Source organism: Leiobunum rupestre, chromosome 7 (genome assembly GCF_980474605.1).
Source record: "Leiobunum rupestre chromosome 7, qqLeiRupe1.1.hap1, whole genome shotgun sequence".
Lineage (NCBI taxonomy): Eukaryota > Metazoa > Arthropoda > Arachnida > Opiliones > Sclerosomatidae > Leiobunum > Leiobunum rupestre.
Genome location: NC_143390.1, coordinates 45884038 through 45907790, shown reverse-complemented (window position 1 = coordinate 45907790; position 23753 = coordinate 45884038). Strand labels below are relative to the sequence as shown.

General features: G+C 35.5%; 2 protein-coding genes and 1 long non-coding RNA gene across 4 annotated transcripts in view; 2 read left to right on the top strand and 1 right to left on the bottom strand.

The window, feature by feature from the left end:
* The window catches only part of fw (CUB and Sushi multiple domains furrowed), a 148937-nt gene that overhangs the window by 84506 nt on the left and 40678 nt on the right, over positions 1 to 23753 (bottom strand). The gene's annotated exons all lie outside the window — the stretch shown is intronic.
* On the top strand, positions 174 to 580 carry LOC149936526 (uncharacterized). Its single transcript, XR_016472385.1, has 3 exons — positions 174 to 241; positions 328 to 442; positions 497 to 580. It is a non-coding gene; the product is annotated as an uncharacterized LOC149936526 (long non-coding RNA).
* On the top strand, positions 8802 to 10019 carry LOC149936525 (cyclin-dependent kinases regulatory subunit-like). Of its 2 annotated transcripts, XM_090181272.1 has the most exons (4): positions 8802 to 8948; positions 9418 to 9480; positions 9552 to 9679; positions 9751 to 10019. In XM_090181272.1, exons 1-4 carry the CDS (start codon positions 8881 to 8883, stop codon positions 9819 to 9821), a joined length of 330 nt encoding a protein of 109 aa, XP_090037398.1. In that variant the 5' UTR covers positions 8802 to 8880; the 3' UTR covers positions 9822 to 10019. The 2 variants fall into 2 exon arrangements, with proteins under 2 accessions (XP_090037398.1, XP_090037399.1); XM_090181273.1 differs by lacking the exon at positions 9418 to 9480.

The window sequence follows — 23753 nt, the reverse complement described above, 5'->3', positions numbered from 1 at the left end:
TTGTATTCTTTTCTAGATATTGGCTTATATACAAGCTCTTTTACTTTTTCATGCTTAGCAGAAATTGTGCGCGTTATGTTATCCATAACTGGAGGGACTATTTTCTGACAGACTATTCCTGCAATTAATTTGGCAGGTTCTGGATCACAACTATAAAATAGTGGACAGAGTTCATGCTTTGGCAAAATGCATTTCTCAAGTTCATCGTAAACACCTTGAGACCCGCAAATGTTGCACAAAGGTGACTATTCTTGATACAATTAATATGAATGGACGACTTGGATATTTAAGATTTCCTCTATCTTGGTTTTTAATCAAATCCAATAGTGGAGAGCTGTGACATGGCTGGGAAATGTTTACAACGCAGCAGCCACAAAATTCCTTCTTTTGTAATTCCCTCAAAACATACCCAGCTAAGTATGCTTCACAGGCTAATTTTAAGGTAGAACATTGAGTTTCAGGAGTGATCAAAAGGGCATCTAAAATATTTTTATAGTCTTCAGGAATTTGATTGTCGGACAATTTAGAAGGTCTTGTATCACACCAAGGAGATGGCTTTTGTAACTCCCGTTTCACCATTAATTTTTCAGTGTCATCTTTGATGGGAGCTTGAGGAAACCATCAAATCGTATAGGCGCTGCCCAGTCTCGACTGTAATCCATTTAAAGTACGTTCCAGTTCACCTGGTCCCGCTAAAAAGGAACCCAAACTATTTGGAATTGGTTAATTTAATTGAATACACGAGAAGAGGGCTTTGAAACATTTCCATCCAGTCGAAATGTCATCCGTAGTCGAGTCCAAAGACAGGATTTAAGCGAAGGAGGTCGAAAAGGCCAAAATCAGCGGCCAAATCAAATTAAAGAGTCCTCGAAAGACTGGCCACGAATGGCCGGAGATTTCTCAGAGGCGCGTTGCAATCCGCGCACTCATTATCTCCGCGCTCATAATAATAACGAAAGAGATCTGTCCGTTACGCAGAGGAGAAGGTTACCTTTAGACGGTATATCGCGGGAGTTAAGTCCCCAGTTTGAAGACGCCATTTATCAACGATGCAAAACGGAGCGGCCGGGAGCGAGGCGCGAATTAATTTTTATATCAAAAGAAGGAAGTGAACTTCCTTCGCTCGGAAGAAAGCGTAAAAAGACAAAAGATTTCCGCTGGATGCGCTTTCGAGAGAAAGTGGACGGATGAGCTACAGGTTCCTGAGAGCCCACAATTGAATGCCAGTGAAGAGATGACGTTATTACGTCGCTATAGAACGGGGGGCCGGACATTCAGAAAAAATACAAAATCCACGATAAAATAAGCCAATGATTATTAATTTTTTTTTTAAATATGGATTTTAAACCAATCCACAAAATCTGACGAAAAATCAACCAATCCACAAATTCCACGAAAAAATAAGCCAATGATTATGGAATTTTTTAAATTATGGATTTTTAACCAATCCACAAATACCGACGAAAAATCAACCAATCCACAAAATCCATGAAAATATAAGTCAATGTTTATGGAATTTTTTTAAATTATGGATTTTTAACAAATCCACAAATAAAGACAAAAAATCAACCAATCCACAAGTTAACAAAAATAGAAATCCATGGGGGGTGGGGGGCTTAAATATAGGTGAAATTTAAAAAAATCGACAACTCCGGGGAAAATAAACCAAAAATAAGACATAGAGCGGAATGCTATCAGCGAAACATGTTAACATTTTTCGTACGCAACGTCTTGTTTTCGAGGCTTGAAATAAACAAGTTGACAATATCTGGATAAAAAAGTAAATTTATTTATTTATGTAAAAAATGTAAAAACCACAACATCGCACTTCAGACTATATTTATAAACGCCTCGAAAACAAGTTGGCCCGTAAGGGTTAATGTTTCATGCCCTTCCATAGAGCCTTCCACTATGTGAGTGGGTTACTCTATGATCCTTAGATAAATGTACAAATTCGTGAAAATTTAATAAAATACAGATCCACACATAAAAAAATGCGAGATAAAAATCAACAAATCAACGACAAAATCCACCAAATTCACAGCTAGATTCTTTAAAAAAACCGCAAATACCGGGGGAAATTCGAGGAATCCACCAATTTTGCATTTGTTTCTGAATGCTCGACCCCTCACTATATAAACGCCTTCCGCTTTTGAAAGGAAGTGGTTTACTGCAACTGTACCAAACAATGCCAGTATTATTTACCGGCTACTAAGTAGTCACTGTAAGAATTTGGAATTTCGTAATTAAACAACCATTTGTACCAATGAGGTCCTCAAAATGATTTGAAATTAAAGGGGGCGGTATACGTAACACTTTTGGATGGAACAATAAAATCCGGGTGACCACAGAAAACCATAAACACGTTTATAGGGAAAATAGAAAATATCTAGGAAGTTTAATTGGGAAAATATGTAGTACAATTTATGAAAAAAAAAGGGTTTCAAATACTTATGAAAAGCCATGTTTTTAAAGGGAATTTGAAGATTTTATTGACATTTAAATCAAAACCAGTGGCTAAAGCATTCATAAAATTCTCCAGAAATAGAAAATGTAATTATAGGAAATCATTGAAAATATGGGTAAAATTATAAAATACTCTGCAAAATACCTTAATATTTTTTTTGCGCGTACCATCTTGATCGGTCAAGACCAGTGGCGTCACCAGGATTTCAAAACTGGTGGCGCTTAAGCCATAAGCACTGGTCAGGGGCGTCCCATTGAGTGATATGGGGGTTTGTAAAGTTGAAACATTGAGGCCGACTAGGAAAAATCAAATTTTTGATGCCCATTTATAAGTTTAAAGAAACTTTTCGCCATGTGATATGGAAAAATTCTGAATTTGAGGAGGCGCTTTTCGGAAATTTTAGGTGGTGCTTCAGAAATTTTTCAGGTGGCTCAAGCGCCGCCTAAAACACCCTAGTGACGCCACTGGTCAAGACTCGCGGATATTTCAAATTCGTTCTTTTTTTATTTTTCAAACTTTAGTCTATTCCCGAAATATAAGCCACATTCCACGCTTGAATGGTTATCATACAGGTGGACCATGGACTAATTAATGTATACACAGGGACGGTCCGCATAGGAAATTTAGCGGCTAGCGATTGCTAAATGTGCCCTCGAGCGGCGATTGTGCGAACTAACGACAAACTGAGTCAAGGGGGATGGAAACGGGAGGAAAGGTTTAAGGGAACTAAAAAAAAAGCAGTCGCCTTGCCGGCGATGTTGTAAGCTCCACGTGCGTTTGGTAAATAAATTCATTTATATTAACAATTAAATTGATTGATATTAATTTTTCGGCCAATACATTCGAGACGTTATTCTCAATTTCTCCAGACAAAAAGAAGATTAAAAAAGTGGATTTAAGTGATTCCGATAATGGTAAATCAAAGATTTTTTTGGACAAGGCTTAGAAAAAGATGAACAGGAAAGGTATAAAGAAATCTTTCGTGTGTTCTTTATGACAATACTTCGAATCACTTTTACACGAAGGGTAAACACACAGCTTTTTCCTCATAATTAATTTGTAAAACTACTTAAATAAATTAAAGCTCCTAAATCATACACCTTATTCAAATGAACGAAAAAACCGTTTGTTTTTCAAATCATAAGCAGACGCCAACATCGATAGACTCCAAGACTTGCAGATAGAGGGCAGCATCGTTTTTCCGTTTGATGACGTTTTGACTCGGCTAACTTTGCTTAAGGGGGGAGGAAAAGAGGGAACAGCATTAACAAGACTTAGTCGCCGATTTTATGAGAGAGTGGCGTTGTGCGGACCGTCCCTGTGTATACATTAATTAGTCCATGGGTGGACGGTGCTGTTATAGGGACTAATTATTTTTAATACGCGTATAACAAACATTTTGATCGCACTGTGATGCGCTTTTAACAACCCTTTTTAAAAGCATCGGGGTATTTAGGCAGCCATAAAAACCGTAATTGCTCTCGCAACCACTTTCAAAACAAAAGTCGTAAACACTTGAGAATTTTCAAAATATAAAACCTTTTTAATTATCCTTCTCGACGATAAATTTGAAAGCGCGCATCTAGGCTCAAGTCAAAGTCGGAATACACTTTATTTTCTATCATTTCCCTTCTGGGATTTAGCCGAGTTTGTTTCTACAATTTCCTCGCTGGGGGGCGCTGGCAAAGACTCAAAACCCTATTGAGAGAGAGAGAGGCGGGGAAGGTGATAAAGATAGGGTCCACGGCGAGACCGGCAGCCTTAAGTATCCGAGGGGATATAACACTACGGCTATCTTTTATAGGCGATGATCATTTCGGGAAACAGGCTGACGTCAAATTAGGAAGGCAGGTGTTTGCCGCCCGCCTCCGGAAGAGTATAATTACGTAATGGCTTCAAAACTTTAAACTATATCTCCCCTCCACATCCCTCTCTCTTCCACCATAAAATTTCTGTATCAAAATTCGTGAGAAGGAAATCTAACGATACTATCTTAAGTAACGAAATAACCGTAAGTATGACACTTACTATTCTCTCAAAGCTACACTTTTTTTAATAATACTCTGTTTCGCCAATGACCGCTTAAATCTTAACGTGGCTAAGGGCTGACTCAGGGTTGCCACAAAATTTTGAGATTCCAATTCCCTGACCATTTTAAGAGATTTTCAATGACTTTTTAAAGCAAAAATTATTATTTTATATTTTACTTTTATCAGAAGTTAAAAAATTTATATTGACTTATATTTCAGTTAAAAGGTTATCGCAATTTTGAAAAAATTAGTCAAACTTTCCAGGAAATAAATGATAATCATAGAATTTGTCATAGATCTAGGGTAAAATTACCGTAAAAAAATGTCAAAATAAAATAAAATTCCCTGACTTTTCCCTGAAGTTTTACAAATTCTTAAAACTTCCTGACTTTTCCCTGAAGTTTTACAAATTCTTAAAACTTCCTGACTTTTCCCTGAAGTTTTACAAATTCTTAAAATTCCCCGACTTTTCCCAGAATTTTTACAAATTCTTAAAATTCCCCGACTTTTCCCAGAATTTTTACAAATTCTTAGATTTCCCCGACTTTTCCCTGAATTTTTACAAAATCTTAAAATTCCCTGACTTTTTAGGCTTATTTTTAAATTCCCTGACTTTTACCTGACGTGTGGCAACCCTGTAACTACTGCCCGCTAGTCGTTACTATTCTATGTAATGTCCGGTAAAGACGTTTCAGACGGACGAAAAACCAACCAAGGCTTAGAGAGTCCTTTGTTCAATTTTCGCTAGTACTTATCGCCATCAAACTAACCTGACAGTAATTTTGCCCCAGAAGAGAGCGGGAAGTAACGCGTTTCCTGTTTGCGAAACTATAATTTACGCAATCGCTTCGTGACAGACTATCATTAAAGGGAATATAACCTCAAATCTTCTTTAGGGTTTTTTTTATGTTTTTCATGTTAACAATTTTGGCGGGAAATCACTAACCAGCGCCCAAAATATCTGAAGCCATAGGAGGGAGCGGGAAATGGTCGAAGTGTTGGTGTTCCACACCAAAATCCTGAGGTTATATTCCCTTTAACGGAAATCTTTAAGTGTCATACTTATATTTATTACGTTACTTACTGAACTACAAGCTAACCGAGGTTAAGGCGTCTCGTATCAGTCCTTTTGGTGGCAGCCATATTAGCAGTCTCCGATCTCGCGAGGCGGCCGTCCATTTGGGAATGGTAAAACGTTAACGATTTTAAAGGCTAATCGAAATGGCCGCGCTCTTGGAGAACGGGTGGGAAAGGCCGGTATAAGATGAGCTTTCGCAGCCCCGAATTGGATAAGCTCGCGGGAAGATGATTTATTTTTTTCTTTCGTGGGGATTAAATTGGAAAATCCAAAATCGGCGGGTGGAAAACTCTACGCCTGGAAATTTCACGAAATGGAGAACTGTCAAAAGTTCTCAGCGAAAAATTCTTCTTTCGAGCTCTCAATTTTTAGGCGCAGAGTGGCGCTGTTATATTTTTTCCGAGCCGTGTCTGCGTGTGGCTCCGCTATCGTTAATTCAATCGAGCGAAGAAAATGAAGGCCAGGTTGCTGATGGGAAAAACTATATAGCCCGGATAGAGCGTGATTTGAATTGCCTGCCCTCGAAGCTGCCTGTATAGCGGATACCTTCCGTACCCATCCAAAAAACCTTTATTAACGGTTGATGGTTTTAAAACTTCAAAGTTATACCTCGCAACTTTTCAACTACCTATAAATTTATACCGGTAATAAATGTTCGCGTATTAAAAAAATAAATAGGGATTAACTGTATTGGATAGTTAAGTTTAAATCAATTTGGTAGTTTTATTTTTAAATTTCAGATTTGTTACTTCTGAAGTATGCAAAATATATATATCACGCGACAAGTATACCCCTAATTTTGTTCGCTTTGAAAGATTTTTCTTCGCTGATTATTCAGCGCTATATTCATTGCGATTCCAAAATTAAATCCTTGCGATTCTAAAATTAAATCCTTGCGATTCTAAAATTAAATCCTTGCGATTCCAAAATTAAATCCTTGCGATTCTAAAATTAAATCCTTGCGATTCCAAAATTAAATCCTTGCGATTCCAAAATTAAATCCTTGCGATTCTAAAATTAAATCCTTGCGATTCCAAAATTAAATCCTTGCGATTCCAAAATTAAATCCTTGCGATTCCAAAATTAAATCCTTGCGATTCCAAAATTAAATCCTTGCGATTTCAAAATTAAATCCTTGCGATTTCAAAATTAAATCCTTCCAATTTCAAAATTAAATCCTTGCGATTCCAAAATTAAATCCTTGCGATTCTAAAATTAAATCCTTGCGATTCCAAAATTAAATCCTTGCGATTCCAAAATTAAATCCTTGCGATTCCAAAATTAAATCCTTGCGATTCTAAAATTAAATCCTTGCGATTCCAAAATTAAATCCTTGCGATTCCAAAATTAAATCCTTGCGATTCCAAAATTAAATCCTTGCGATTCCAAAATTAAATCCTTGCGATTTCAAAATTAAATCCTTGCGATTTCAAAATTAAATCCTTCCAATTTCCAAATTAAATCCTTGCGATTCCAAAATTAAATCCTTGCGATTCCAAAATTAAATCCTTGCGATTTCAAAATTAAATCCTTGCGATTTCAAAATTAAATCCTTGCGATTCCAAAATTAAATCCTTGCGATTCCAAAATTAAATCCTTGCGATTCCAAAATTAAATCCTTGCGATTTCAAAATTAAATCCTTGCGATTCCAAAATTAAATCCTTGCGATTCCAAAATTAAATCCTTGCGATTCCAAAATTAAATCCTTGCGATTCCAAAATTAAATCCTTGCGATTCCAAAATTAAATCCTTGCGATTCTAAAATTAAATCCTTGCGATTCCAAACTTAAATCCTTGCGATTCCAAAATTAAATCCTTGCGATTCCAAAATTAAATCCTTGCGATTTCAAAATTAAATCCTTGCGATTTCAAAATTAAATCCTTGCGATTTCAAAATTAAATCCTTCCAATTTCAAAATTAAATCCTTGCGATTCCAAAATTAAATCCTTGCGATTCCAAAATTAAATCCTTGCGATTTCAAAATTAAATCCTTGCGATTCCAAAATTAAATCCTTGCGATTCCAAAATTAAATCCTTGCGATTCCAAAATTAAATCCTTGCGATTCCAAAATTAAATCCTTGCGATTCCAAAATTAAATCCTTGCGATTCCAAAATTAAATCCTTGCGATTCCAAACTTAAATCCTTGCGATTCCAAAATTAAATCCTTGCGATTCCAAAATTAAATCCTTGCGATTCTAAAATTAAATCCTTGCGATTCCAAAATTAAATCCTTGCGATTCCAAAATTAAATCCTTGCGATTCCAAACTTAAATCCTTGCGATTCCAAAATTAAATCCTTGCGATTCCAAAATTAAATCCTTGCGATTCCAAACTTAAATCCTTGCGATTCCAAAATTAAATCCTTGCGATTCCAAAATTAAATCCTTGTGATTCCAAAATTAAATCCTTGCGATTCCAAAATTAAATCCTTGCGATTCCAAAATTAAATCCTTGTGATTCCAAAATTAAACCCTTTGATTCAAAATTTAATAATAATAATTTTAATAATCAGCTAGGCTAAATACCCAAGGCACCACCTTAGGCCCAAGTCATCGAGCAACTTTTTAATGCCTTAAACAGGTGGCCGGGTTACAATGCATTGGATTTCAAAATGAAATCCAAAATTTGACAGATCAAAATTCTAAAATTACAATTAAATATGTGTTATATTTGATCAAATTACAAAGTTTAGAAATCAACCTTATTCCCATTTGATCCATACAAAATTGTATTCCAACTCAATGTGGTTTGATTTTATTTGGATGCCAATTTCGACATTGGATAAAGTAAATAATAGATGGATACTTACATCTTATAAACGTCTGGTTACACCGGCAGTTTTATTTGTTTAAACCCAAGCCTATTTTTTATTTATTTTTATTCAGGACACAAGAGTGTGTGGGACTCAAAGTCCGCTCACTCCGAGCCTATTTGTCTATTTGTTTACAACGGACAAAATATTATGACAACGAATTGTTGGTCAAACTTTGACCTCTTATCAGATTCTTATCACGGGGTCGCGTTTCGAGGAAATTTTTTCTATCTTGTTTATAAGGCCAAAGACCAAACCATTTACGTTGAAATATTTTTCGTGGATTAATTTATATGAAAGAAGGTAAAGTTCAATCTCCGATAACAAAATGGTCACGAGGTATCTTTCAACCAATTAAAATTCGAGGATAGAAATTAATTATATTAGAAGGTTTAACAGATAGTAAAGAAAATCTGCCTCGACGACGTTTACACTCGAATTTTCACTTTTGGGAAATTCTATAAAGTGTTTTTAAAGTTCCAAAACGAAATGCCCGAAGACCCCAGGGAAAGAATTCGCTACTCGCTAAAATACAAAGATGAAAGCTACGAATACAGGTAATTGTCTTTTCTATGTATTTTGTCCCTCATTTTATTATTACTAAGACTTGTTAAGTTAAAAAATTGGGTAAAATAGGAACCATAATAGGGACTTCGCTTAGTTTTTAATCGTTCCAAAACTTCGCTTAGTTTTTAATCATTCCAAAACTTCGCTTAGTTTTTAATCATATCCGTGGCTATTTTTCTTAGGACTTAAATACTGTATTGCTCAAATAACGTATTTAGCTTATCTCAAACAGTCACCCTCCATTTCCTTAATAATACAATATCGGTTGTAAAAAACGTTGTTATCTTTTGTTAAAAGCTAATAAATAGTGATAGAAAATTAAAAAGTTCAACTATTAATTAGTTATATCAACTTTAATTAAAACCGAATTTAACGAAAAACTTTTTTAACTAATCACCATGGAAAAATAGTTAGATTCGCAATTATCGTGTCAAAAAATTTAAAACAAGTATTCCACAGATGGCGTTACTGTTTCAATTTGAATCGCTCATTAAGAATTTTAGTCTGGCCTGAGTTCGACTTGTACGTTCTCAGTAATCTAAATACGTTCTCGCCCGTATTAGCCGGCGCTAATTAGATTTTCACTTTAACAGAATCGTGACGTTACCGAAAACTATAGCGCAACAGATCCCGCAAGACCGTTTTTTAAGCGAATCTGAGTGGAGGGAAATCGGCGTGCGCCAAAGCCCAGGATGGATCCATTACATGATTCATCATCCGGGTAATTAAACTGTTTCCGCAGCGCGTTATTATACCTCTCGGGGATTTCTAAAATTTCCGTTTTCCCCGCAGAACCTCACATTTTGATCTTTCGCCGGCCACTCGCACGTAACGAGGCCTCGCCAGAAGAGCCAACAGGATGAAATGGAAAAATATTATGATGTAGAGTGTATTGAAAACCACGAATGTATTATTTTTAACAGAGAATTTGAAGCTGCCTTTGTTTTCATAAACCCTAGAAAATATTATCCACTTACAAGTACAGAGAGCCTGGATAGTTTTCCTCGCCCCTTACCGGGGAAAATATTACCTGGGCCAAGGCGAAAGGTGTGTGGTTTTTCACGAGGGAATCACGTGGCGTAAAGGGTGCAGAACGCAAGTTCATCTGGATACATTCTGGTTTATACTTATTTAAAATTAAAGATAACCTTAACGTATTTAATTCACATTAAATTTCAGCACTTTTTACGGTTAAATAACATATCGTAAAAAATAGATAATTTAAAATCGTAATTAAAAATAATTTATTATTAACTTAAATATCCCAAAATTGTGGAACTAGAAAATTTAAAATAATAAATAAAAATAAAGTTGTGGAACTAGAAAATTTAAAATAATAATTAAAAATATTTTATTATTAATTTAAATATCCCAAAATTGTGGAACTAGAAAATTTAAAATAATAATTAAAAATATTTTATTATTAATTTAAATATCCCAAAATTGTGGAACTAGAAAATTTAAAATAATAATTAAAAATAATTTATTATTAATTTAATTTGTCAAACTATTTCTTTTAGGTTTTTGTTTTGGTGTTTTTATTCGATTTATTTCGTATTGCCATCATTAAAGTTTTATGTTTAAATCTTTTCAATAACGTGTCTTGAACTCTTATGTAGTAAACTCGAACTAATATCATGATTCTAACTTACGGTGTCAATCCGTAACAGAAACCAGATAAAAGAATAAAAAATAGAAATTGGCAATAAAAATCATCAGTCTAGCGGATTGGTTTTGGTGGTTTTTTTTTTTACTTTTGAGATCAAACGTTTTAGCTTTACACCGAAAAGCTGGACGGTCGATCGGTAGGTTGGTTGGTGTTCATTTTTTAAAATATTTTACACGTTCTACGGCACACACGGGTGAACCATTTCTGAGTTAAATTGAAACGCTACCAAAGCACTTTCCATTTGGAAGAACTCAAACTAACATAGAGATACGGATCACTCCCGGTAATCGGTGTACAAACCTGTAGCTTTGACTGTATTCAAGTGAATACGTTACTGATTACAGATTAAAAATTCCAATAATCAGTGTACGCATTAAGAATTCCGGTAATCAGTGTACAGATTAAGAATTCCGGTAATCAGTGTACAGATTAAGAATTCCGGTAATCAGTGTACAGATTAAGAATTCCGGTAATCAGTGTACAGATTAAGAATTCCGGTAATCAGCGTACAGATGAAGAATTCCAATAATCAGTGTACGGATTAAGAATTCCGGTAATCAGTGTACAGATTAAGAATTCCGGTAATCAGCGTACAGATGAAGAATTCCGGTAATCAGTGTACAGATTAAGAGTTCCGGTAATCAGTGTACAGATTAAGAATTCCGGTAATCAGTGTACAGATTAAGAGTTCCGGTAATCAGTGTACAGATTAAGAATTCCGGTAATCAGTGTACAGATTAAGAATTCCAATAATCAGTGTACGGATTAAGAATTCCGGTAATCAGTGTACAGGTTTTTAGGTTCTGGATTATTCATTATATTAAAAATAATCTTAGCTAATACCCTAGGCACCAGCATATAGGCTATACAGGCAAGTAAGCTATTCCAAGTGGCCATAATACATTGCGTGGGAGTTTAGTTACAAGCCCTACACTCATTATTACCGTTAACCGCAACAAGTGTGTATGGAAAGCGGAAACAGCAGAACCTTTTTAATTTTGATCTCAAAACTTTAATATGTCTTTCCCAACTTGTCTATTTTAACGACACAGGAGGGGGGGGGGATAACAAAGGCTGAAGAAGAAGAAGAAATATATTTGGCCGAAAATAAGATCGGATGTTGGCGAAAGAATGATATCGTATATCGCGCTTGATCCCTTTTCAATTCTCGTTCGCCGCAGTATGGCTCAATACCGGAACGATATCCCAGTCGTAAAATATTGTTTATGTTCCCCCCGATCGGAGAAAACCGCGCGGGGGGAGATGAAAGGAAACCTGGCGAAGAATAAGAGATCCCGCAAATGTCAGATGTGTTCTTTTCGATGATTAAATGGGGGATACACACTTAGCGGACACTTCGAAAATATCTGGGGTAGACCTATCATCAAAAGCCGCACGTTAAAGACATTTTGGTGACCCTTCAAATAACAAAATCAATGAAAAGGTGAAATGTAATAATTAAAATAAAGAGAAATAACGGAAAAATCCACAAAACCCAATCCCAAACCACCAGGGTTCGAAAACAAAAATCCCAGTGGGGTTTTTTTGGACCCACCCACCCACCCCAAAAAAGCCACTTTAAAAACCCACTTTAAAAACCCACTTTGAAATTTCATATTTTAATGAAAAGGCATTTTTTCATGGTGCAATGACCACTTTAATATATATATATATATATATATATATATATATATATATTTCGTAATTTACAAAGTTAACCGGCTTGTTAATTTAATAGTTGAGACTTGAGACTTATGACTTCAGATTTCTACCAGTCCTTTGGTTCAGCTTTGCTGCCTTTGCAGTATCTGTACACTTTTACAAGCTTTTCAGCTTTTTCTGACACAATAAAATGTGAAGCAGTCTACCTAGCAGACGATATCTAGTCCCTACAATCTTTTTTAGCAGGGCTCGACATAAGACATTTCTAATTTATCTTGATTGCGGTTTTTTTTTGACATATCATGTAATACAAATATGGAAATAGTATACTACAACAAAAAAACCTACCCGAATTAAAAAAACACTAAAAAACCCACTGGGTTGGGCTTTTTGGAAAAAAAACGGGTTTTTTCGAACCCTTCAAAAAACAACAGATATTATTGATATTTTTTGGGGTTTTTCCTTCCCAAAAATACATAGCCCTATAGAAAGCACTTTCAGGGGTCAAAGAGCTAAACTCAATTTCTCCTGGAAACAACCCAAAAAATTTCTTTTCTTTAAGATTATCTTGTCATTTTCAGTTTAGTCTAATTTTTCCATTTTGAGAATTTATTCACGGGTGATGGCTCCTTCCCCCTGTTTGTTTTTTTTTTTGTTCCCGCCTCATTTTTACTTCCCCCCTTGCTATCCCCCCACACATCAATATTTTTGTTCTATATATTACCGCAAAATAATCCCACGTATTAAATATGGAATAGAGACTAAACTACAATTAAGTATAGGCCCTTAAATTTTTCATTCTACGATGAAGGTTACTTGATAACGCGACGAAAACCTTAGAAATAGCAGATTTTATATAGCTATAAAAACGTTTTGGAAAGTCCAGGTAACGGGAAGAGTCTGACAATCTGTTCTAGAAAATATTAAAACCCAATTACGGCACCGTTACATGTATAGGCGTTTTTCCGAAACATTTTTCGGCAACGTTTTTCTCTTTATACTTTGGAAGGGGGCTAACGGGAACGTCTATGGTTGTATACTCTTGAAATTTTTCGGAAAAAAGAAACCAAAAAGTTGGTGGAAATGGTGGTATACGATATTTCGTAGCTGAACTGAGCTGCTTTAGGGAAATCGAGCAAGTGCCGCCGCGTAGCAAAGCCATTATAAACATAACGCAGCATCCCGAAGAAAACGGAAAGCCCAGGATGGTCGATGTCCTATTTGACATTACATATCCTTCGATGTATCCAAGGAAAAGGCGTCCAGTTTTAGCCAGTAACACGGGCTTATACACGATGAGAACTGCTACAAAAATATCCGTTAATTAATTGTCTTATCTTCTGAGCTATGGTAGCTCCATCTTCCGAAATTTCGCCGAACTACGACTCGCGACCCCGAATACGCTTCTGTAACCGCATGGCGACTCGATCGCCGCTTGAAGTACCTCGTACCAGTAGCCAGGGCCGTAAATTAAAGTTGGTAAGTTTTTAAATAAAAGAAACTGTTACTTCATGGATAAAAATCGTTTAATTAAAACTATGTATTAGGTTATTAAAAGGAGTAGAAACCAACAGGCGCTACGACTTGCTTTTAACGTAACTAGCACCCTACCTTCTGTTAACCCTGACGGCGGCAATGGTAAATTCATTGATCCACCATAAATATGAAACTTCATAATATTTTAAAATACAAATGTTTTTAAAAATTAATAAAAGTCTTGTTCAATTTTTAAACATTTGGAGGTGCCCTTTTAAGCCATTCAAATTTAAGTAAAATTCTGAGCCACGAATTTAGAAACATTTTCAGTTTAAAGGGCCACAAACATTCGAAAAATGTGACCCGAATTTAGAGTGTCCTAACTTCGTGGTAGCAGATCCTAGCAATCAAATTGTTGATTTTATAAAATGTCTTTACGCTTGCCCAACTTGTTGAAATGTTGCCTTGGAATAGTTCAGCCAATGCCTAAGAATGAGTTCATATGAACTCTTTAGTGGGAGAGAAAACGGATCCACAGCTGAAGCGGGGAGGCAACATTTCAACAAGATGGCCAAGGTTTTTTATAAAAAAAACTATTCCGGAGTTTAACGCTGAAAATGAATGAAATTCAAACGATATCAGTGTTCCTTTAAGGATTCAATAGGCCTTTCTATAAATTAACGTGGCCTTCTTGTTTACTGTTTTTCTCTCGCTTCTACAATGCTTCCCCAGTTCTCCCACTAAAGAGAGCTAATGAATTCGTCCATAGGTTTGACTGCGCAAATTCCAAGAACAAGTTGGGCAGTCGTAGCGAATTTATAGTAATAGTTAGTGTAGGGAGCTGTTGGCTCACGTGGCATGAAGGGTTTGTCACCACCCTCCTACGCATTGTAACCCGGCCACCTGAATTAAAGGCTTTAAAAGTCGCTCGATGACTTAGGCCTAAGGTGGTGCCTTGGGTATTAGCCTATCTATTTATTATTTATTATGGAAAGGCCTATTCAAGATTCCTTACAAGATTAGTGACGCCACCTCGTTACGATAATATCCGATCGAAAACAATCCGTAACGATCGACGCAAATACCGGCAACTATTTAGACGACCGTACTATACGGATGAGATAGGAACGCAAGCATCGAGAAGAGTTTAAATACATTATGCATGTTTGATATTCTTCGGACTGTAGCTAAAAACTCGGCACGAACAGCCGTCATTCACGGAAGAGGGAGGCTAGGCCCTGCGCAAAATTGTGCCGAAGATTTGGCCACTCCGAGGAAAGGGAAAAATACGTGGATCACCCTCTTAACCATCTCGGACGGCAACAAAAAAACAGGAGCACCACAACTCTAGATAAAACCCCCATCCGTACTCCAAAAAGCATTACCATCGCGAGTTCAAGGGGGAAACAAAAAAAACGTACAGAAATCCTGAGGCTAGCTGCGATAGTCACATTGGGATTAGAGTGAAATAGGCTTAACACCGGGCTTGATCCCGGGTTTCCAAAGCGCTCCATTCTCCAACTGATCCTCCTCATCTCATATATTCCTACTAGGACTTTTTGTATTACGTTGTACCCGGACCCCAACTCAACTTTTTCTCTCTATACCAAGGATGATCCTCTTCCTTATTCATAAAAAAAAATGTTTTTTTTTGCTTTTTTGTTTGGAGCGTCATAGATGGCTCCCGAATTATACTATGATAAAAGGACCCATTTCGGAAATTTCGTTTTGGTTGACACCATGGCCAAAGGCTAGAGCGGCCCTTCTGAAAACTGCCTCCCAGGGAAGTATATAGAGGGCTTCATCGCTGTCTGTTCTAGGAATATGGTGCCCTCTAATTAGTAGAACTCTAGGTTAAACTTAAAGGGAATATAACCTCAGGTATTTGGTGTGGAACACCAACGCTTGCAGCTCTGGCCGCTCTTGCCTTTGGCTTTAAAAATGTTTGGCGCCACTGTACAGGGACATTTGAAAAATTGAAGGGGTCCTCTATAAAGATTGCTTTGCAGGTTATATTCCCTTTAAAAGCGTAATTTTGGAATTAATTTAATATTAAAATTAAAAATCAAGAATTAATTTATTAAAATTACGAATCAAGAATTTATTTAATATTAAAATTAAAAAAATCAAGAATTAATTTAATATTAAAATTAAAAATCAAAAATTAATTTAATATTAAAATTACGAATCATGAATTAGTTTAATATTAAAATTAAAAATCAAGAATTAATTTAATATTAAAATTACGAATCATGAATTAGTTTAATATTAAAATTACGAATCATGAATTAATTTAATATTAAAATTAAAAATCAAGAATTAATTTAATATTAAAATTAAAAATCAAGAATTAATTTAATATTAAAATTACGAATCATGAATTAATTTAATATTAAAATTACGAATCAAAAATTAATTTATTAAAATAAAGAATTAAATATTAAAATATCGTTACTTAAGCGCCGGACTGAGTTTGGTCTTTTGGGCCACGAGTTTTTTTTTATTCGGCATATACGAACGTTTCTATATTTTCTTTTTCGCGAAGAGCGATAAATACTTAACCATGAAATGGTTTGCGCGAACTCCACTTTTTATTTCCTTATTTCTCCGTCTCTCTCTCTCGCAGGATAAAGTTTTTTTCTCTCGACGCTAATATACAAGAGTTGAAAAGTTAAAATATACGAGAAAATTATGTAAGTTTCGGAGGGGGTGCCGAAATGTATTTCAAAGAGAAAGAACCAGAAGATTGAAACTAACTTTAATTCGACTTTTTTGGCGAGACTACCGGTGCGTTTGCTTTTAGTAAAACTTTCTTCGAAATATGCCGTTATATATGAATAAATTTCCAAAGTAGAAATACATTGGTAGGAAGCGTTAATTAATTAATGGAATACGTATCTAATAATAATAATAATAATAATAATAATAATAATAATAATAATAATAATCAGCTAGGCTAGGCTAGTTATCGAGCGACGTTTAAGGGGGAAGAATACAGTAAAAGCATCTTTTTCGTTCAAGCTGAACGTTTCTGTTTTAAAAATTACATAATTGAATTAAATTTTTCTTATTAGGCTGAACCTTCCTCTACTGCTTAAAATAATTTTGATAATTCTAATATTAATAGTTAACGAGATATAAGGTCCTAACTAAAGGGTAGTTTGGGCGCTTGCCCAACTTGTTTAGCCCCGGGGGTCCGAATTAAAACGTAATAACTTAATTATTTTAAAATTTAAAATTGTCAAAATTATTTTAAGCACTAAACAAGAGGCTGTTCTACACTTAAATATTAATTTTATAAGTTAAAATACAAAATTAAAAGAGTTCCGCTTGAAATAGCACGAAAGTAGACAATGGCCACTGTAGTCTTCCCCCTTAAAGCCATTAATTCAGGTGGCCGGGTTACTTCGTTAAAAAGCTCTCTAAATAGCAACATAGTTTCAAAGATAATAATTATGTCCATGAAACAAGTCGCAACGAAATGGGGTTGACTGATTTAAATAAATTTCATTTCAAATCAAGAAATTTTTATTTAAATCACGTAATGTATTTCAATGGGGAAATAACAAAATTTAAAAAATTGGTTCTAAAACAATTTCAATTAAAAACAAATTTTCGAAAACATTCAACAATTAAACTAGAAAAGAGCCATTAGTAGATTTTTCTATGAAATAAAATGAAATGTATAAAAAGTAAAAAAATAGAATATGTTGCTCTTACACAGCTTTAATAGTATATTCTTCGCACGCGAAATTGGCACGCGCGCTAGAAAAACATATTCCTCTGGCGACTGTAGTGCGCGTTCATAGACTTGTAAAAGTAAGAGACTGTGACGTAAGAGTCACAAATTATTTTTACTTTTTATTCATTTTATTTTATAGAAACATCTATTTTTTAAAACTAACTATATTCAATAAATTTAAAATGCCAAACATCGCGAAAAATACCTTATTTATTAGGTATATCCCTTATCAATATTATTTCCTGGAATTTCATCGAAAACCTTTCCGGAATTTTGCGGCGAGGATCAAAAGATTGCATCCGCGTTGAGTCCGCCAGGAGAAACGTGAGAGCAAACCAAATAGCAATATTTGACATTGGCGACGAAAGAGACATATTTCCTTACGAACACGCGACTAAAATAACGGTAAATTTAATAGAGCGTCTACGCTTTTCGGTCGCCATTCCTTCGCAAAGCGGCGACAGATATACGCGAATAGACAGAGCGAGAGAATGTGAAAAATGATCTAGTGTACGGCGGCAAAGATGGATACGTTGAACGTCTGGCCTACAAGACCTCAAGTTCGCGCGGTGTGACGTGCTCCGAGACTATTAGGAAGATGACGTATTTGTGTCGGGTCCCGCTCTTTAATGTCCAGCCTAGGAGATAAGTGGCTGTGACCCCGAGAAGACGCCTACTTCCAAAACTTGGGTCGTCGGCATCACGACATTTTACTCAAATTATACGCAACTTGGCGGAATTCCTAACGGAGCGAACGTATTTTAGTTCTCGGAAAATTGCTAAGAGCAACAGTGGTGTCGGGATGAACGGGATGGAGATCCGCAAAAAATGTAAGACCTTCGACGATGGAGAGAGGGAAAACCCAGTTTTTGTCGCCCAAAAGGATCTGGCGCGTTAATCCGACAACGCGAGTGAAATATCTGTCCCCACAACGGCGTCTCCTTTGAGAGAGTCGCCAGAAAGGAAAAAGGTTGCGTCGCTTCTCAATAGGCTTCTTGGGCACTTTCGTCTCTCCCAGAACGGACTCAACGCGAAGGCAATCATCATTTTTCAGACGCGACCAAGAAAGGTAGAGAGAGCACCCGCTTATTTTGGCCAGAGTGCCGCTGCTGGGGTAAGACAACGTTGGAAAAAGAGTCGCCGAAAGCGCGCGTACGACGTGAGCCCATCTCGTTGTCTGTCTTCTTCGTACATTTCCTTTTTGACATACGCCGGTTTTGCCCCTAATTCCGCCACCATAAGTGAAGGGGTCCCCGGGGCAGGGGCGCGTACTTGGCATTAGGACCGTTGTCAACCGAATACGTGTCACTCAAATCACAAAAAGCATACACTCCGACGTGAAGAGCAGTCACATCAAATAGTTTCGGAAATTTATCTGATGGGCCGCGAAGCTATCGATGCTTTTAACAAATAAGGTGCAGGGTTGGCGGAAATTTATCCCGGGGGGGAGTCAGACTGTGTAAAACCCTTCCCTCGTCTACGACACTAAGGGTTGCCTATTTTCCGATTCAAATTCCTTGATTTTTCCCTTACCATTTTTAGAAATTTCCCTGACTAATATTAGACATTTTTTAACTTAATATTTCACTTTTATAATTTAATTCAGCTGTTATGTTTTAAGCAAAAAATGTTTTTTGAAATATTTACAAGACTTGGATTCTTTTTAAAAACATCTTCAAATTTTTTTTCAAAATAAATTAAAACTCCCCGGCATTTCCCTGACTGGTGGTAGCCCTAAGGTAGTTCAGGGTATAGATTAAACAGAACAGTTGTCTAACATTGACAAATATAAGTGGTCACTACTTCAAAATCAAATAGTTTAGAAGCCACACACAACGACCGCAAAGTTAAGGAAGCTTTTAAACAAATAACGTAGTTTTGGGTCTAGATCAAACAATTTTCTCGATTTCTAACATTTGCCGAAAGAAGTAGCTACGACTCCGAAAAACATCCTAGACGACTCTTTGAAGAACGCGTCCGCTTGTTGAACTGGAGGAAATTCCTGGATTTTCTTTCGTGGGGACAACAGGGCCAGTCGAATAGGGGGTCCTCCGACGCACCAAAATAAAGAGCCTATACCTCTGGGCTCTGGCTGTATGGTCATCATTGGGGAAACTTTCGGGACCATTATTAAACGGAGTCCAGACGGCACATTCTCCGCGACTAAGGCCTAGCGAATGATCCGAAGAAAAATTTCTTCCCCAACTTGAGAAGGAGGAGGCCAAGCAAAAGCTATCAAGACGACGTATAGCGTCGCGAAAAATATCTTTAAGAGGGGGGGCCAAAGATATGCTTTTGATTTCCGGCGAAAATAATAATGAACGCTATATAGAAGAGAAGCTTTTGGGTTTTTGAGAAAAATATATTTTCCTCAATCTTAAAAGCTATTAAAAGTTTCCAAGCAAAGTTTCCAAAGTTTGCCGCCGATACAAAGCAATAACGCTTTATAATATTAGAAGAAAAACGTATTTAGGTTACTGAGAACCTACTACTAACTACCAAGCAGAACCGTCCCTTGAGTAGAGCGAGCGGGGCAGTGGCCCAGGGCGCCAAAGTTTTAGGGGCGCAAAATCAAAGATTTTCATTTAAATTTGATATTGAAAAATTAAAAATTTCTACCTACCATTTTGTTTTTTCGAAGGGCGCCTGCTACCAAGTATATTACTAATAACTATTAGTACACTCTTAAAGTTTTTAATAGTTTACGAATAACCGTTTTTCATTTCATCATTTTACAATGCTACTAACAAAATTATGAATTAAAAAAATTCTTACGACCGATACAAGATGGCGTAATATAATAGCGAAAAATTGAATTTTCTTTTGAGATAGCAATTCATCCAAGAATTAATTTATTTCTTTTTAGGGAGAATCGACCATACAGGGTGTTTCAAAAGGTTATGCAAAAATTGTAAAGAGTTGTAGGGGGTGAGTTGAGAAGTATGCCTGTTTTCCCCCCATTTTCCTACGAAGAGTAAAAAGAGTGCCTGAGAGCTTAAAAGTGTAACCTACTAGCCCCTGGAAGTAGGCTGCGACAAGCGCAAAACCAAGCAGCATGGAAACGCGAACATTAAGCTTTGGGTTCATGTGATAGGTAAAAAAGGACTTTTTAAACAAATAGAGGTAACCAGGATAAATAGGTAAACTTAAACAGTATTTAAAGTCCCTGCTGCTTGGTTTTGCGCTTGTTGCAGCCTACTTCCAGGGGCTAGTAGGCCACACTTTGAAGCTCTCTGGCGCTCTTTTCACTCATCGTAGGAAAATGGGAAAAAACCGGCATACTTCTAAACTCACCCCCTACAACTCCTTAAAATTTTGGCATAACCTTTTGAAACACCCTGTATATAAATATATTTTTGGTATAAATAAATTCTTGGCGAGGCGTACAGAGCTTCCCCGTATCGTCTAAATTCCAGCGTCGCCAAGGCAATATGGCCGTAAAGAGATTAAGCGTCGCGCAAAGCGGGAAAGTGGATGTTCCGGAGAAGCGTTGAACGCTTAGCTTTTTAAACACTAAACCCTTTCTTTAGCGAGGCAACAGTTATTCCCTCTCTGGAGTAGATAGGCAACGACTTTGAAATACTTTTGAATATAAACGGCAGTGCCGTACTACATAAAGGATTGTTATTTAAATCGTCCATCGCGTTTGGGAGCCCACAGTATATGTTCATACTGCAGTATTCCATATACGGAGCCAACGTTATTACCGAGGTCTCTCATTCGGCCACCCTACATAGGGAGGCATTTCGCGAATTCTACGTCGAAATTAACGAGCGCCCTCTACGAACCGGTTGGTTTAGTCGCTCTTTCGGAAAAGCGAGTCTACGGACTCGAATGTTGGGGGCTCAAATTTGAATATAACCCTCAGCTTAGAGAAACTCGCGCCAAATGAGAGTTCCTCTCTTGAAGCGCCCAAATTTATTGGACTATGGTCTGCCCCATACTCTACATTGATACCGTTTACCTAATGGATTAAAAATTATTCCGAGTGCAGCCTACAGAACGACTCGAGAATTAGAAAGCTCGTTACGAGATGGTAGCAATTTCGTAACGGGAACGTTTCTCTTTTCTAGCAAACGTTGGGCGTAACGTTACGAAGTTTCGCCGCGCGCTAACCGACTCCGATTCCCCCCTCAAAAACTTCCAAGAATTTATTAACCGTTTCCATATTTCGGCATCAACCTAGCGGGGGAAATTATGTATATTTTTAATAATCGCGGAACTGCGCGAGCTTTATGGAGAGGGTATTTATTTAAAAAAAAAACCAGATAAATAGTTCTAAATTTTAATGGATGTCCCAAAACTTTATCCGCGGAAGATGAGGATTATTTTCGAAACGATATTAAAAGTGCGTCGCTAGATGGGGTTACTTTCAGTGGGCGGAGTTATACGTACTAATAGACGAAGCAAATGCGGCATTAGAATATATTTGAATAACTATTATTTTAATCCCCATAATAATAAATATATTTCTAATTATAGTATTTAAAATAATAATAAATAAATGCTTTCTTGCCATTATTTTATTATTTATTTATATTTAAATGAATTTTAACTTTATCCGCGGAAGATTATTTTGGAAACAATATTAAAAGTGCGTCACTAGATGGGGCTCCTTTCAGTGGGCGGAGTTATAAGTACTAAAAGACGGAGCGAATGCGGCATTAGAATATATTTGAATAACTATTAGTTTAATCCCCAAAACAATAATTAAATTTTTATCAATAGCATTTAAATTAATAATAAATAAATTCTTGTCATTATTTTAATATTTATTTATATTTAAATATATTTTAACTTTATCCATGGAATATGTGGATTATTTTGGAAAATATATTAAAAGTACGTCACCAGATGGGGTTAATTTTAATGGTCGGAGTTATACGTACAATACTAAGCAATTGCGTCATTAGAATATATTTGAATTATTATTTTTCTTTAATTCCCACGAGAATAATAATAATTAACAAACTTGAGCTTGGAATTGAATGACTATTTTGTGGTCATTAAAAACGGGCCAAACCTTACCCAGAATTCCACTGACCCTGATATTGTGATCGCCTAGAAACATCATCCGTTTTAATGACCAAATTTGAGGCTTTTCATCGACCCTTTTTCCTCGGTATGAAGTATCCTTATATGGGCTATTAATGACCAAATAACAATAAAAAAGAGAAAAAAATTGTCTGAATATTCTGTTGAGAGAAACTTTCGAATTTCCTTCACGGCACGTGGAAAATTCTAACAATTAGATACGCTGCAAGAACATTGAAATGCGGTAATACACACGTAGCCAATTTAGGAATTAAAAAATAAAATATTTATATAAAGAGAAATGTACTTTGGGGAATAAAATTTGAATAGTCAGCTATCTTATTTTTATAAACTGTAAAATAAAACTGTTAATCGCGATTGCGTTAAATTGGAAAAATTCAAAAGTACTTAGTAAGCCGTACGAAAAATAATTTTAAAGCTGCAACTAATTTTCCAGGCTAGAGGAGTTAATTTAAGGCTTCCGTAATCAGAATCGCGTGTATTTCTTACGTAGTTAAATTGACTTTATAAAGGCAAACATTAGATTCGGGCGTCAAAACACATCTACCGGCGCCTAAATCTCTCGCCTACAACAGGGTAAAACAAAAATGTTTTAATGGCAGTTTTGATCAATACGTGGTAGCATTTCAATTGAATTGAATCGCTGGTCGTATTCTGTAACGTGCATTTTCTATATAATTTATAAATTTACAGAATAGAGTTCAAGTACTGGATTAGTATTTTTTGTATTTTAATTTTAAATTAAAAATATTGATTTATTGGGTTTCAATCAGTTTTTAATTTATTGATTAAATTAATTTAATGCTTCATTTTATTAATAATTTTTTTATTTATCATTTCATTATTTTTATTTATCATTTTATTATTTTTATTTATCATTTTTATATTTTTATTTAACATTTTTATATTTTTATTTAACATTTTTATATTTTTATTCAATTTATTTTATTTTTTTATTTTATTTATCATTATTTTTATTTTATTTATCATTATTTTGTTATTTTTATTCAATTTATTTTATTATTATTTTTATTCAATTTATTTTATTTTATTTTTTATTTTATTTATCATTATTTTTTATTTTAAATTTTATTATTTTTATTCAGTTTATTTTATTATTTTTTATTTTATTTATCATTATTTTTATTTTAAATTTTATTATTTTTATTCAATTTATTTTATTATTTTTTA

What these genes read in the sequence shown, in the direction of transcription:
- LOC149936525 (XM_090181272.1), top strand. Translation starts at nt 8,881, where the DNA reads ATGCCCGAAGACCCCAGGGAAAGAATTCGCTACTCGCTAAAATACAAA. An exon ending in GTCTGGCCTGAGTTCGACTT is followed by an intron (nt 9,481 to 9,551) that starts GTACGTTCTCAG and finishes TCACTTTAACAG; the next exon opens with AATCGTGACGTTACCGAAAA. An exon ending in TTACATGATTCATCATCCGG is followed by an intron (nt 9,680 to 9,750) that starts GTAATTAAACTG and finishes TTTTCCCCGCAG; the next exon opens with AACCTCACATTTTGATCTTT.